The sequence below is a fragment of the Dipodomys merriami genome, unplaced genomic scaffold (genome assembly GCF_024711535.1).
Source record: "Dipodomys merriami isolate MVZ:Mamm:240054 unplaced genomic scaffold, mDipMer1.0.p SCAF_25, whole genome shotgun sequence".
Lineage (NCBI taxonomy): Eukaryota > Metazoa > Chordata > Mammalia > Rodentia > Heteromyidae > Dipodomys > Dipodomys merriami.
In genome coordinates, this window is record NW_027203937.1 from 14,325,198 (window position 1) to 14,341,437 (window position 16,240).

The 16,240-nt window shown below is 51.4% G+C and overlaps 1 protein-coding gene across 4 annotated transcripts in view; it reads right to left on the reverse strand.

The window, feature by feature from the left end:
- Positions 1–247: 247 nt before the first annotated feature.
- The window catches only part of Capn5 (calpain 5), a 58,064-nt gene continuing 42,071 nt past the window's right edge, over positions 248–16,240 (reverse strand). For all 4 annotated transcript variants that reach the window (XM_070034951.1, XM_070034950.1, XM_070034953.1 and 1 more), the window contains 10 exons: positions 15,516–15,724; positions 10,815–11,007; positions 9,914–10,107; positions 9,351–9,428; positions 7,370–7,565; positions 6,799–6,921; positions 4,505–4,701; positions 3,143–3,258; positions 1,889–2,025; positions 248–627 (listed from right to left, as the gene is read on the reverse strand). In XM_070034951.1, coding sequence (XP_069891052.1) covers positions 445–627; positions 1,889–2,025; positions 3,143–3,258; positions 4,505–4,701; positions 6,799–6,921; positions 7,370–7,565; positions 9,351–9,428; positions 9,914–10,107; positions 10,815–11,007; positions 15,516–15,724 — 1,626 coding nt within the window. In that variant the 3' untranslated portion in view covers positions 248–444. The remainder of the gene's footprint in view (positions 628–1,888; positions 2,026–3,142; positions 3,259–4,504; positions 4,702–6,798; positions 6,922–7,369; positions 7,566–9,350; positions 9,429–9,913; positions 10,108–10,814; positions 11,008–15,515; positions 15,725–16,240) is intronic.

Consider the following 16,240-nt stretch of genomic DNA (forward strand, 5'->3'; position numbering starts at 1 on the left):
CAGCCTGAGCATGAATCCACAGCTGGCCAGGAAAAGTCCTTTCAATGTGACTCAAAAGGGACTGGCGGGGAGGGTGGGGGGGCTGAGAATTAAGGGCCAGGAGTGGGACATGGGGACATGGAAATTTGTAAACAAGTGACATCTTCTTGGCACTCCTTGGCAGACAGCAGGGCCTGGAACCATTTTCAACAGATAGACTCCCGTAGCAGTGGCGATCCTGGGGCAGGGAGGGCTATTTTGAAATATCAGGCAAGAAGATGCCCTGACAAGAAAGGAATGCTCTGAGGCCCTCAGGATACTGGGACTCAGAGAGGGACAGAGATCTCCCAAGGTCACACAGCAAGGCAGTGGAAGAGTGGAAAAAACTCTAGTGTCTGGCTCCCAGGCTGGACCCAGGCCTGGTGGGGACATGCAAGGTGGTGGTGAGGGCTGCTAGAGCAGGTGTCAGACAGCTGTGAGGGACGCACTACTGAGGATGTGCACGGCCACGGTGCCTGGCAAGTCACTGGGCTGCCGGCTACTTCGATCTCGGAGGTGGAGGGTGTGGAGGGCCTGGAGGTCATCTGGGTCAGCCTTCAATTGCACCTGGCCCAGAAACTCATCCTTCAGCACACGATGGTTCCAGATCTGGGAGGAGACAGAGCACTGTGAGAGGGGCCATCTCCCAGAACACAGTCGGTGGCTGGTGCTGGTGGTGGCAGCTGGACCTGGAACTCATTCACTTACAATCATGCAATTCAAGCTGTGGAAAGCACCCTGGCTGGTCTGCACCATGGGGGAGACACGCCCATCACGGAGCGCCCTGTCAGTCAAGGCCCTCTTATTCCTATAAAGATCATCTATCATCCGTAGTTTGGCTGCTGATCTTGGACAAACGTAAGCAAGAGACCAACCCCTGCCCAGTTTCCCCATCTTTAATATAACCGTAGGTTCATCTGTACCAGCCCCACCATCTGGAAGTGTGTGGTTTGATCCAGTGGGAACTAGTGTTAGGAAGACTTGGAAAAATCTACAGCACTCCCCTGGGGTACAAAGTGTTTGTTTACAGATGGTTTCTCGACCAGAGATGCTGTACTGGGGCCCATGGGGACAGAGAGCTTCCTGTGACCAGCTCAGAATCATCAGCCAGCTACCTTGGCTTAAGAGAGGGAAGCTGTGTCCAAGGGTGCTCAGTTTCTGATGCTTGGTTCAGGGCTCGAGTTAACAGCCACTCATACAACGGGTCCTCCCAGGCCCACTTTTCTTTTTAGTTATTTTAAATTGTTTTTATGTCAACACTAGAGCTTGAACTCAGGATCTTGAGTTTCTTGTTTCGCTTTTTCACTAAAGAATAGTGCTATATCACTTGAGCCACAGCTCCACATCTGGCTTTTTAATTCTGGCTGGTTAATTGGCGATAAGAATCTCAAATTTGTCTGTCCTGGCTGTCTTTGAGCCATGGATCTTCAGATCTCAGCCTTCTGAATAGTTAGGATTACACTGAGCCACTAGTGCCCAGCAATGATTTGTTGTTGTTGTTGTTCTTTGTTTTTCAATAATGGGGTTTGACCTTGGGGCCATAAGCTTGCAAGGAAAATGCTCTATCACTGAGCTATTGACAAACAGAATCCCTCAGTAGGTTCTCTGAAGAATGGCTACCAAGGCTTTAGGCAAGATCAGTAGAGATAGCCACAGTCCCCAGCCAGCAAACTGACCTTGCTGGGTCTCAGAACCACACTAGCTAATCTAACTCATCCACCTTCAGAGGGTACAACTGGAGTGTCAGAAGGGCAGATGAGAGGATTCCAAGACCACACTGGAGGTCAGGGACAGGTGGAGAGCCAGACCTTGGCACCTCTGGGTCCTTGTTAGCAGTGGGAGGGGAGAGGGTGGCAGGTGGCAGGCTCACCTGGATGGTGATGGGCTGGCCTGGTTTCTTCCGGTAAAAAATGCCTTTCACGTTATACTCAGGTGTTGAGGTCCCTTTCTGCACAGCTGAGCGGACTTTGTCACCCTCACACTTGATGATCACGTAAGAATTGGCTCCTACGGAGATGTGGGGGGGAGAGCTGGGGTGAGCACGGGGCTAGAATAGGGTCAGGACAAGACAAGTATGTGGGAAGAGACACTTGCCTGGGTTCAGCAGTTCATTAGCAGGGGATATTGGAGCCTGAACTACCCCCCAACACACACATACAAGCACATGCGCGCTTCCACAGATGGCAGGGTCATACAGGTAATCTCTACCCACAGGTCTTACCCACCTGTGCCCTCTGACAGGGCACTACTCCCTTTATCTTTTTTTTTTTTTTTTTGTCAGTCATGGGGCTTGAAATCTGGGCCTGGGGGCCAAACCTGAGCTCTTCAGCTCAAGGCTAGAGCTCTACCACTTGAGCCACAGCACCACTTCCAGTTTTCTGGTGGTTAATTGGGGATAAGAGGCTTACACACTTTCCTGCCCGGACTGGCTTTGAACCATGATCCTCAGATCTCAGCCTCCTGAGTAACTAGGATTATAGGCATGAGCCACCGGCGCCCAGCTCCTTTGTCTTTTTTGAGGAGTGCTGGGGATCAAACCCAGGGCCTCATGTATCATATCATTCAGCCACATCTTTTTTTTTCCTTTGCAGTACTGGGGTTTGATCTCAGGGTTTTGTGCTTGCCAAGCAGATGCTCTACCACTTGAGTTGTGCCTCTTGCCCCTTTTTGCTTTTGTTGCTTTTCTGATAGGATCTTGCATTTCTTTCTGGGGGCCATCCTGGACTGTGATCCTCCTATCTAAGCCTCCCGCAAAACTAGGATCACAGGCATATACCACCACGCCTGGCTTGTTGGTTGAGACTGGGTCTAAGATCTTATGATCTCTACCTCCTGAGTACCTGAAATTACAGGTGAGAGCTATCTTAGCTGACCCTCCCCGGGCTTCATACTTTCATAAATTCTCAGCCCAGAGGAAGCCCTCCCTCCCCGAAGCCTTGCCTCAAGCCTCAGGGCCTACACGTCCCAGTCTCTTACTTCCCCACCACAGGGAAGCTCCCTAGGATCAACAGGGCACTACCCCTCTCTGCAGGCTAAGAGAAGTTTGCTGATTCACCAACTGCACAAGAGAGGGGGCTGGGATAGCCACCAGGAGAGCCAAGGGGCTTTCCCTGGGAGAGCTCACCTGTTGGGGAGTCCTTGAGGCCAGCGGCCCCCAGGACATGAACTTGGGTCACTTGCTGGGGGTAGCCACACAGGGAGCTCCAGCAGGTTCGAGGGGGTTCATCAAGGCGCAGTTCCCTGGCAGAGGGCAGAGTGGGAGCAGAGCAGTATCAGGAAGACAGAGGTGAGGAAAGGGAGATGGGGGTAGAGAGGAGCAGTGTTCAGTCCTGGGCCCGTCCTCTTGGGTAGACTCCATTCATCCAACCCCACAGGCTCCCTGGGCCCACCTGTCTTCTCTCCACCCCTACAGTACCCTGCCTAGCCTCCTTTGGGAAAAAGCATGTCTTTGCACACCTGCTGCAGGCCACACTCTTTGCAGGGCATTACCCGAGCTATTTACAATACAAAGTTCTGGGGGACAGGTTGACTATTCAGTTTTTAGAAATGCAGGGGTTTTAACTTAGGGTTTTGCTCTACTACTGGGCCATGCTTCCAGCTGGTTTTTGTGGCTTTTTTTTTTCTTTTTGGCTTCTGTTATTTTTCAGGTAGGATCTCAATTTTTGCCTGGAGTGGCCTTGGACCTTGATCCTCCTACCAAGACCTCCCAAGCAGCTGGGATCACAGGTATGAACTATCACACCTGACTTGTTGGTTGAAATGGGATCTTGCTAACTTGCCCAGGCTTCAAACCTCAATCTTCCAGAGTAACTGGAATTACAGGTATGCACTACTACACCTGACAACAGGTAGCTGTAATCTGTCCATTATTACAGATTAGTGAGCATCAGGCTCCCTGCCAAGGCAGCTGGAAAGCAGGAGCCAGAGAACTTGAATGCACAGCACAGCTGCTTCCTGGGCCTGGGACATGGGCAGGGTCCACCTGTGCTGCAGACACCAGGTCTAGGCTGCATGCCAAGATGAGGGAGGGCCACAAAGGGTCTGAACCCAGCAGGGAGCGGGATGTTTAACAGTTCCCTGGTCCCAAGAGCCAGTTTCCATGGGAGATAGTGGTGGCAGGATCTGGGCCTTGCCATCAGGCAGGTGAAGGGCCTGGATGACCCATAATACTTTTCTAACCTGGATCCCTATTTGCTTCTGGAAAATGCAGTGTCAGTCTGGGACCTGGGATGCAGGCCGATCAAATGAGAGGAGCAAAATACTCGCAGGCGACCTAAGTGTCGTGCACATGTGAGTCACTGCTCCTAGCAAAGCTCAAGAGAGGCGGGGGCAGGCCAGGGCTGGAGAGAAAGAGGATGGGCAGGGGGACCAGCCCAGCAATGGGTGTCTAGGCTCCATGTCTTGGGCAGACACTGCATCCAGCATGGATGGATGGATCCACACTCCCCCATCTGCCCTGGCCCAATGCAGCCTCCACCCCACACACCGGCAGTTAGAGGGCACGTCGGTGAAGACTCGGAGCAGGAACTCTCCCGTGTGACCAGGCTCAAAGGTGGTGGGGATGATGACGTAGCGGCCCTCGGGCTGCTCCGTGCGCAGGAAGACGCTGCGGGAGTTGATATAGATGGAGCTGGCGGCCTTGTGTTGCAGGCTGTGCATGCGGTACTGGCGGTTCTCTTCCACCTATGGGGAGATGGGAGGAATTGGATCACTCAGAAACCCATCCCAGGGCTGGGAAGGTGGCTCAGTGGTAGTGCGCTTGCCTTGCATGCATGAGGCCCTGGGTTCGATTCCTCAGCACCACATAAGCAAAAAGAAAAAAGCCGGAAGTGGCGCTGTGGCTCAAGTGGTAGAGCGTTAGCCTTGAGCTGAAGAGCTGAAGGACAGCGCCCAGGCCCAGAGTTCAGGCCCCACGACCGGACCCCCCCCCAAAAAAAAGAAACCCATCCCACAGCGCCTCGGCACCCCCCCCCCATTCTCCTTGCCACCAAAAAGTATGGTGGAATCTATATGAAATGTCCAGAATTGGCAAATCTCTAGGCAGAGGTGGAATAGTGCTTGCTCAGGAGGATGGGCAGGATTGGGTGATAATGGCTAAAGATAGCAGGGATTCTATGGGGGATGATTAAAAATGCTCTAAAATTGGTGATGAGGGGCTGGGAAGGTGGCTCAGTGGTAGAGCACTTGCCTTGCATGCTTGAGGCCCTGGGTTCGATTCCTCAGCACCACATAAGCAAAAAGAAAAAAGCTGGAAGTGGCATTGTGGCTCAAGTGGCAGAGCACTAGCCTACTTCCAGCTTTTTTGGTGGCTAATTGGAGATAAGAGTCTCATGGACTTTCGACTTTCCTGCCCCAGGCTGGCTTCGAACCTCAATCTTCAGATCTCAGTCTCCTGAGTAGCTAGGATTATAGGCATGAGTTACTTGTGCCTGGCTATTGTATGCTTTAAATTAGTGAATTCAGTGGTCTGGGAATTACCTACCAATTAAAAGTGGGGTGGGTAGAGCAGTGCTACTGGCTCACAGCTGTAATCCTAGCTACCCAGGAGGCTGAGATCCGAGGATCCTAGTTCAAAGCCAACCTGGGCAGACAAATTTGTGCAACTACTCTTTATCCAATCAATCAGCAAAAAAAGTCAGAAGTGGAGGTGTGGTAGAACACCATCCTTAACCAAAAAACCCTAAGTTCACGCCTAGTACCAGCACAAAATAATAGTAATAATAACAGTAATAATATGATAATGTGGAGTTAAGTTAGGAATATCCAACAATACCCCTGAGGTTTCTATCACAACAGAAATGGGAACAGTAGCCCCCCCCCCCATGATGAGTTTCAGTTACCTACAGTTAGCTATACTCTGAAAATATTAAATGAAAAACTCCACAGGCTGGAGGTGTGTTCAAGTGCTAGAGTACTAGGCGAGAGGTAAGCTGAGCAAGCATGAGGCCCTGAGTTTAAACCCCAATACAGAAAAAAAAAAGAGTCAAGGAATAAACAATTCATCAATGTTCAATCTTGGACTGGTTCTGAACAATGTGACGGAATCTTTTCCCACCTCAGAAGGCCTCCATCCTGCATACCCATGCCGTGAAGGCATGAGTAGCCATTTTGGATGCAGTTCCAGGCATCTGCTGAGGGTCTGGAAACAAATTCCCCAAGGATAAGTTCCTATCATGATCCGCCTGATTCATAGCACAAACCTAAGAATTACATCATCAGGACATACTGCATATGATGCCATCGCCATATCAGCACAGCAGGATGGAGCCAGCACAACTGCTTTGACATGACTGAAATAATCCATGTGGTTTCAAGTCCTTGCGATCTGACATGCACATGGGGTCCTACTATGCTAACTGCTACCTCACGTACCTCATGTGGAAGGCCTCAGTTTCGAGGTCAAGGGGCGTGGCTGGTGGGAGACTGCCTAGCTCTTTCAATGACGATCCTGGAGGTTGCTTGCAAGACCTCCAACACAGGTTGATGACAGAGTCTGAACCCTGGGCAGTGAGGGCCCATCCAATACCCAGGACCTCCCAGAGCATAGCCCAACTACCCACAGTCCTCCTCTTCCTCATCAGACATCCGGGCCTGTGGGTCTCCTCAGAAAGGGATCAGGCTGAGTGCTCCCTGGCACAACATGGTCCTCCCCAATGCATCCCCATCATGTCAGCCTCTGTGACCTGGATGGCTTGACCGAGGTGTTGTAAAGTGTCCTCCCAAACACAGGCAGCCCAAACTCCAGCTCCCTCACCCCCTATGCCCACAGCAGGGCCTCACCTTGTAGATATCGAAGCCAATGGCCAGGTTCTCGCCCTTGCCCTCCCGGCGGGTGGAGCGCTTGGGCCGCTGCTGGATGCAGATCAACACTTCATCCTCTGGCTTCTTGACCTCAAAGATATACTGCAGGTGTGGCCAAGGAAAGAGACGCTGCAGTGAGACCATGCAGAGTAGGGCACAGGGGAGCCCACACTCCACACAGCATGAGCGTAGGCCAGGTCAATGACATCTCCTCTGTTATATGGGCCTGCTGCTATCTACACTGTCCCCTGCTGGAAGGCTTGGAGAACTCACTGAGGTGCCTAGCCCACAGTTGGTGCTCCATAAATGCAAATTAGAGCCAAGAGCCCCTGGCTCTTGCCTGTAATCCTCATTACTCAGGAGGCTTGGATCTGAGGCTCAAGGTTCAAAGAGAACCACCATTTCTCATCAGATGGGAGGCCGGGGCTTCATGACCTCCGGATACAGCCAACATGCCCACCTACCCCCATTGTAGACAGACACACTAAGGCCCAGGGATGTCTCCACTCAGGAGCCCCCCAGCAAGGCAGCAGGCCCCAAGACTGCCCACCTGTGGGTTCTGGAAGAAGGTGTCTTTGTGGTTGATGCAGCCCCCACTGCGGTTCTGCCGTGGATCTTCGTGTCGCGTCCAGGCGCCACGCAACCGGGCCTCCTCCCATGTCTTGTGGATGCTCAGGTATGATGTGTTGATCAGTCGACACTTGATGATGTCCGTGAAGTACCGACACAAGTCCTCAAAAGTCATCCTGGGCATCAAGAGGGCCTGAGCTGGCGCCTGTCCCCACCCCACACACCTGACACACTATGTTCCCTGAACGTCTTCATGTGGGAGCAAGCTCACTTTGGGCCTCAGTTTTCTCATCTGCCAAATGGGGACAAAGCTGTGCACCAGTTGCTCATGTGTATAATCCTAGCTACTGAGGAGGTTGAGATCTGAGATCATGTTTTGAGACCAGCCTTGGTAGGAAAGTCTATGAAATGTATCTCCAATTGCCCAGCAAAAAGCTGGAAATGGAGCTGTAGCTCAAGTGGTAAAGTGCTAGCCTTTAAAGCTAAGGCTCGGTGCCTAGGTCCTGAGTTCACGCTAAGGGACAGTGATATTAACCATGGCCACTGGTGGCTCATGTCTGTAATCCTAGCTACTCAGGAGGCTGAGATCTGAGGATCAAGGTTCAAAGACAGCCTGAGCAGTAGATTCCATGAGACTCTTATCTCCAATTAACCACAAAAAAAAACAGACATGAAGCTGTGGCTCAAGTGGTATAGTGCTAGCCTTTAGCATAAAAGCTAAGGGTCAGTGCTTAGGTCTGAGTTCAAGCACTAGTATTGGCACAAATCACTAATGTAGAGCTGAAGCTGTAGCTCGGTACAGAGATGGCTTAGCAGGTGAAAGGTCCTAAGGTTTTTGTTTTTTTTTTTTTCCTCTAGTCCTGAGGCTTGAACTCAGGGCCTAAACACTATCCCTGAGCTTCTTTTGCTCAAGGCTGGCACTCTACCACTTGAACCACCACTTCGGCTTTTTCTGTTTACATGGTACTGAGCAATCAAACCCAGGGCTTTATGAATGCTAAGCAAGCACTCTACCACTAAGCCACATTCCCAGCCCCAAGGTCCTAGGTTTGATCCACAAAAAAACAAAACCCCAAAAGAGTAGCCCTCTGTGGCTTATCAAGCCTGTCTTTGTCCATTACCTCCTGCTGAACCTCTGGCAGGCCTAGGTAAAACATGGTGGGCAGTATGTGGTAGCAGCCAGCATCTTCTGGGGTCACCACAGCTATGCCCACTTCCAGGAGCCTGCCAGGGGTAAGGAGCTGCGTAGAGTGTGAGTGTGTCAGCAGGGACGGGAGAGGCAGCCCTTCCCATGAAGGAGGCTTTGGCTGTCTTCATTCAATTGCCTTGAGCCAGACTGGGCAGTGGGTCTCATCAAGAGCTGCAGCCAGGGCTGGGGTGTGTGCAGATGCTCAGTTGGCACAGAAGGGTCACAGCCAGCGTGCCAAGGCTCCCTGTCATTGGTCTGCCTGGGGGGAGGGGTGTTCCTCATGGCATTCACCCCACTCAGGGTGTACTGCCTGCCCCCCACCCTTGCCAAGGAAGTGGTTATGTCTCCACATGAGCCTGACATGGAGACAGAACAGAATGCAGGGAAAGGACAGATGAGAATAGACATGGTGAATGGATTCAGGTAAGTGGACACAGGTGGATGGATGCAGGATGCTTCGTCTTCCCAACGCAGCCCTGTCTCCCCTGAACTCCCTCCTCCCACGCTATGACAGGTGTGCTGTCTCTCCACCTCCACCTGTTCTCTGCTCTCCATTTGCCAGTGCACCCATATCTGCTGCCCACTTTTCAAGGCTTCAACCTGAGTGCCAGAGCAGCACCCTCGGGTGATCAAAGGATTCTCCTGGGCCGTTCATCTTGCAGAAGATGACATCCAGGGACGCACAGCAAACTGCTGGCAGGGCTGGGCTGCAGTCCCAGCTGCTGACTCCTCAAGGCCCAGAGGTGCCCCTCTGCCCCAACACCAAACTTACCAGAACTCGCCGTCATCCTGCACGGTCACGCCCATCTTCTCCCGCTCACTCTTGCTCACTTTCTGCCACTCCTCTGAGCTGTGGGGTGGGTGCAAGGGCCGGGGGAAGGGCAAGAGCAGTGTAAGAGGAGGGCCATCCCCAAGGGATGGCTCAGCACCAGGCCAACCTCGATGCAGGGGACTTAGGGACACGCTGGGTCAAGCCTGCCTGTCCTCTCCCACAGGGACCTGAGGCTTCCCCGTGCTACCACAGGGAGGTTTAGAAGCAAGGTTGCAGATCTAGGACGAGGGGCCGGAAACCCCAAGGGAGGGGGCTCCCTTGCACAAAGCAGCAGCCCCACTCACAGGGCTGCTGGCCCCTCTGTCTCCCCCACCCACTCTCCACAAAAGCATCTCACCAACTGTCCCCCACGGGTCAGCTCCTCACACCTCCGGGCAAATTCCCACACATACTCAGAAGTTTCTTTTCCTCTGATTCTTCAAGCCCCGGGTGCCACCTATTCCAGGAGGCCCACCTGGGCTTGTCTAAACCCGTATGCCGACGCCCTCTTCCCTGGGCCTTACGTGTCACTCCAGGGTCCGTTCCACTCCCGCTCGCCCCAGGGATTCCGCAGCCGGATCATGTCCAGCTTTTCAGACTTGAAGAAGGCCAGGAGGCCATGGCCCAGGCGCACCTTCCGCACATCGGTGACGGCATACGCATGGCCCTTCACCAGGCCGCACGCCAGGCGGGCTTCCATGTCAGCCGCTGTCACCGCCTGCAGGAGGACACAGATGCGCAGAGGTGGGGGTCACCCGGGTGAGACTTAGCACTAGATCTAGGCAGGGGGCCGACGCCCCCTGCAGGGAGGCACTGGAGCTGCAGTCTCTCACTGGCAGGCTGTGGGCTGTGCAGGGGAAGCAAGCGCTGGGCTGCCTTGGCAAATCCCAGGAATGGACAGTGTGCTGGAGCCCACCTGCCCTGGCTCAGCTGATTGCTAAGTACTGGCGGTTAAAACACGGGTAGCTGGAACTTGGCGGTGGACGTAAGAGTATTTATACCACCCAAATCAACAATTGCTACCAACCAGGGCTTTTCTGTTTCTAGAGAGCCTGTTTATCAGGGAGCAGGTGAGTCTGGGTTCAAATCGTGCCTTTGCTGAGCCCAGTTTTCTCATCTGACACCCGAGCAATGCATGCAGTCAGATGATCCTCCTGAGAACCCAGCGCTGGGTCCAATGCTTCTCACCTTCCCACCTTCCCACCGACTGCAGGACCTCAGGGACCAGGACACCCACAGCCCAAGAGGGTCTGAAGAGGGGGGGAGGGGACACTGCCCCGTGAGGAGGGAGGGCAGGGTGTAGGCCTGCTCCCCAGCACTGGCTTCCATCCCCCAGGGGCTGAGGGTCTGTTTGATGAGCCGCCCAGGGCCTGGGCTCTGCCCAGGCTCACGGCCAGCTCTCTGCACTCAGGGCTGAATTCTCACCTTGATAGAGGCGCTGATGAGGCCTCCCCGGCTGTGCACCTTCAACACACGCTCAAACAGCTGGCTCCGTTTGGCCTCGTCGTGGGCAAAGTCCCCTTCAGTCAGGTCGATGGGCTCAGAAACACCCCCTGTGAAGTCCACCAGCGCATCTGCCGTGTTGCCTCCATCCAGGGCCTGGTAACAGCCCGCCAGCCTGGGGAGCAATGTGGAAAAAAAATCTCCCATTCATGTTCCCTGGCCCATCTCAATCCTTTACCTTCTAGGGGAGATTTCTGAAACTCAAGAGAGGTCAAGCAAATTGGGAAGGTCACACAGCAGGCCCCCCTCACAGCCAAGATGCAATAGAACCCAGGTCTCAACTTTCAGGACGCTTTGTCCCTAGGCCTTGGTGGATCTTTCTTTACAAATTAGCTGTCCAAAACACCCAGTGGTTATTTCTAAGAGCATTAAAATATCTCATGTATCTTTTTTTTTTTTCTTTTCAGTCGTGGGGCTTAAACTCTGGGCCTGGGCACTGTCCCTCAGCTCTTCAGCTCAAGGCAAGCGTGAGCACTCTACCACTTACGCCACAGTGCCACTTCCAGGTTTCTGGTGGTTTATTGGAGATGAGAGTCTCATGGTCTTTCCTGCCCGGGCTGGCTTTGAACCACGATCCTCAGATCTCAGCCTCCTGAGTAGCTAGGATTACAGGCATGAGCCACCGGCGCCCAACTTCATGTATCTTTTGATAGACCAATTCTGGATAAGTAATATGATTTATAAGGATATAGTATCAAAAATAACCTAAATGTCCAGCAAGAGGGGCTTGGTTTCAAAAATAGACCAATTCTGGATAAGTAATATGATTTATAAGGATATAATATCAAAAATAACCTAAATGTCCAGCAAGAGGGGCTTGGTTTCAAAAACTAATGCTGATGTGATTTCAGAGGGTTGCGGGGGGGGGGGGGGAGACAGGAAAAATCCCCACAACAGTTAAGATGTTAGCACCGGTTATACTTGAAAATATAGCTAGATTCCAACTAGATTTTTTTAAGAAATCAGGTCAAGTTTTAATTTTAATTTTAATTTTTACTTGTTATTATAAAGGTGATATACAGAGAAATTACAGTTACATAAGTCAGGTAGTGAGTACACTTTTTTTTTTCTTTTTTTGGTCATGAGGCTTGAACTCAGGGCCTGGGCTCTGTCCCTGAGCTCTTTCGCTTAAAGCTAGCACTCTACCACAGTGGAGCCATAGATCCACTACCAGGTTCTTATGGTTAATTGGAGGTAAGAGTTTCCTGTCTAGATTGGCTTTGAACAATGATGTCAGATCTCAGCCTCCTGAGTAGTTAGGATTACAGGCATGAGCCACCAGCACCCAGCTATGAGTGCATTTCTTTTTTGACTAAGTCACCCCTGCCTTTGTTTTCTTCCCAGTTTTTCCCTCCTACCCCCACCCACAAGTTGTATAGTTCATTTTCAACATAGTATCTAGTGAGTACCACTGCTACATTTGCTCAACCTTTGTCCCTCCATTTCTGTGGCCCCCCCTTGCCCACCCAAAGGCAGATAGACAAATAAGACAAAAAGAAAAGAAAGCAAAAACAGCAACAAAGAAAAAAACCTTCCTGTTTCCATTGGAGTTCATTTCAATAAATATTTTTTTTGGGAGGGGGGGTCCGGTCGTGGGGCCTAAACTCTGGGCCTGGGCTCTGTCCCTCAGCTCTTCAGCTCAGGGCTAGCGCTCTACCACTTGAGCCACAGCTCCACTTCTGGCTTTTTTCTTTTTTGCTTATGTGGTGCTGAGGAATCGAACCCAGGGCCTCAGGCATGCAAGGCAAGCACTCTACCACTGAGCCACCTTCCCAGCCCCTCAATAAATATTATTTTATATAATCAGAGGCACATAGGCCTTGCACCTTTGTGGTCCTCTCCTAAGAGTCCAGCTATGTTTAAATTTTTAAGTTGTTATTGATGAGGGCAGAGCGTGAATTAGGTGGCTGGAGACTGAGGGGGCAGGGCCTGGAGCCCACAGGGGCAGGGGTTCATGAACTCAGGTTGCCCAAAACAGGAAAGGGGGTCGGAGGGGGCTGATATTTGTGCAATTCTTTCTATACTTTCTGGGTTTTCTATAAATGCATGCATTCACTGTATAATTTATAAAGCAAATAAGCACAAAAATGGGGCAGCCGCCTGGCATCGGTGGCTCAAGCCTGTCATCCTACCTACTCAGGAGGCTGAGATCTGAGGATCACAGTTCAAAGCCAGCTGGGGCAGGAAAGTCCATGAGACTCTTATCTCCAAAAACCACTAGAAAACCAGAAGTGGTGCTGTGGCTCAAGCGGTAGAGTGCTTGCCTTGAGCTGAAGAGCACAGGGGCAGCGACCAAGCCCAGAGTTCAAGCCCCACGACCGACCAAATAAAGAAAAAAAAAAAAAATGGGGCAGCCAGTGTGGAACGCAGCTGGCAGTTCTTCAAGGAGGTAAGCAAGACCCAAAACAGGGGCAGCAATTCTCTGAATACAGAATTTGCACTCATACTCATGGCAGCACACACACAAGAGTCTGAGAGCCCATCCACTAATAAACAGATATAATGTCACATAAACATGCAGGAGAATAGTATGGAGCCATAAAGAGAAGGAAAGGTGGATGCCAGTGGTTCGTGCCTGTATTCCCAGCTACTCAGGATGCTGAGATCTTGAAGATTGACGTTTGAAGCCAGCCTGGTCAGACAAGTCTGTGAGAAAATATCTCCAATGAACCTGCAAAATGCCTGACTGGAGATGTGGCTCAAGTGGTAGAGCATTAGACTCTGAGTTCAAGCCCTGGTACCAATGCACATGCGTGCGTGCATGCATGCGCATACACACACACATGCCTGCACATGTGCATGTGCACACGCATGCATACACACATGCATACACACACTGAGGAAATTATGATATAAGCTGCAACATGTCTGGAATTCTTGAAAATACCATGCTAAGTAAAAGAAAGTAAACAGAGGGACAGATAGTGTAGGATTCCAGGGTCTGGGAGGAGGGAAAGAGGAGGAACTACTTAATGGGGAAAAAAAAATCTCTGTTGGGGATGAAGAGGTTTGGAGTGGAGATAGTGGTGATGATAACTGGAATTGTGGGTGATAATTACATGCCACTGAGTTTCAGGCCTACACATTGTACTGTGCTACGCATATATTATCACAATAAAACTAAAAAAAAAAACCAGTAAGAAGCCAAGTGCTGGTGTATGAAACTTATGATCCTAGTTACTAGAGAGGCAGAGATCGAGAGGATTAAAGCCAGCCTTGGCATAAACATGAGAGCCCACTCAATCAAAAGCTGCACATGGATGACAGACATCCATGTCTGTCAGCTCAGCAGCATGGAAAACAAATAGACAGACGGAGGTCCAGTCTGATTCATGCATATACACAAAATCTTATTTGAAAAGTAACAAAAGCAAAAATAGGCTGGAAGTATGGCTCAGAGGTAGAATGCCTGACCAGCAAGCATAAGACCCCTGAAGTTCAAACCCCAGGATCATGAAAATGAAACAAAACCAACACAAAAAAGAACAATAATAACATCGACAGCTTAACTTAAGGATAACAACTCAACAGTAGATCACTTGCCTAATGTGTGAGGCCCTGGGTTTGATTCCCAGCATTTCAAAATCCAAGCCAAAAGTGAACAACATAAACAAAACAAAACAGACAAAACCCAACCAAACACCAAGCAAGGCCAGAGTCCCTCCTCCCTCAAATAGAAGAGCCACTGTACCAAGGGTGGTGGGCAGTGACCAGCAGGAGACGGACTTTGTTACTTTTTTTCCCCCTGAGGATTAAAAATATGTTTTGCCTGGCACTGGTAGCTCAAGCCTGCAATCCTAGCTACTCAGGAGGCTGAGATCTGAGGATCACAGTTCAAAGCCAGCAAGAGCAGAAAAGGCTGTGAGACTTATCTCCAATAAACAACCAGAAAACTGGAAATGGCACTGTAGTTCAAGTGGTAGAGCGCTCGCCTTGAACTGAAGAGCTGAGGGTCAGCACCCACCTAGATCCAGAGTTCAAACCTAAATGATTTTCCTTTCTTCTGTTCCCCCCTCCTCCTTTCCCTCTCTCCTCTGTCTCAGGCACACACATTCTCCAAGGCACAAATGGGCCTCAGAGGAAGCTGGGAAGAGGTCGCCACAGAGCTGGCTGGCTTTCCTACCACAGCCCATGCCATAGTTCAGCAAACCTCTGCTCTCCCCAGCCAGTCACTTGGTGGATACTAGGGATCCAGGGCCTGGTCACAGGAGGAGGAGGAGGAGTCAGCAGTGGTGGAATGGGTGTACAATCAGCAAGGAAGACAGATGGCTGGAGGGGAAAGGGGGAGACCTGTGGGCAGGACCTCAGGTACCGCATCCCCAGAGTAGGCTCCAAGGAGGGCTTGGCAGTCTGTACGTGGAGGAAAGATGCATGGCCGTGAACATGAAGGTAAGCCCTGCCCCATGACCACAGGACACCTGTCTGAGCCCAGTTTTCTCTCTTGGAGGGAGGACTCACTCTTCCTCTCAGGAGATCCAGGCCTCCACCCCACCCAGCCCGGCATAGATGGCCACGCCCTGGGGCCTGGGCTCAGAGTGCTGTGCGCCTCCACCAGCCCCTTCCCTCTCCGTGCCTGGAGCCCTAACTAATTAATACACAGAGCCCACTAGCAGCCCCACCTACTTGGCATAGGCCTTCTCCACCAGAGCACACCAGAACTCGTTGCGGGAGTTGGAGTGGCAGTAGATGAGCTGGTTGTTGACCGTGGGCAGCCGGTCATCGATGACCACATCCACCCACTCCCCAAAGCGCCAGAAATGGAAGTGAAAGATGCCAGCGTAGGCGTCTGGCTTCTCGGGGTCCCACTCCTGCTCCTTCCAGTCCGGGATGACCTGCAAGGGGGGAGCAGAGACATGGTAAGGGTCGCCTGTGTGGCTGGAGGGGACAGACAGGAAGGCATGCAGACACCTGTGACACACACCAGGTGGGACCCAGTGAACCCTGCTGGGCTCCAGGTTCCCAAGGGCACAGGGGTTGGAGACGCCCTTAGGCCCTTTTGAGTATGTCACTCTGAGGTCCTATGGGCTTCCTTCCTTCCTTCCTTCCTGTGCCTCCCTCTCCAGCTTCTCCCAAGCCAGCCCTAGCAGGAAGCTGGAAACCATGCTGGCCTCAATTTCCCTTTCTCCATTCAAGCAGAGGTGCTGGCTCCTGCATCATTATCATCATCACCACCATCATCATCATCATCATCATCACCATCACCATCATCATCATCATCTCCTTCCAATTCTTTTTTTTTTTTTTTTGCAATACTGAGATTGAACCCAGGACCTCTTGCATGCAAAGTCTGTTCAAATGCCCCTAACCCTATTTGTTTTGTATTTTTGTTTTTGAACTAGGGTCTTTGT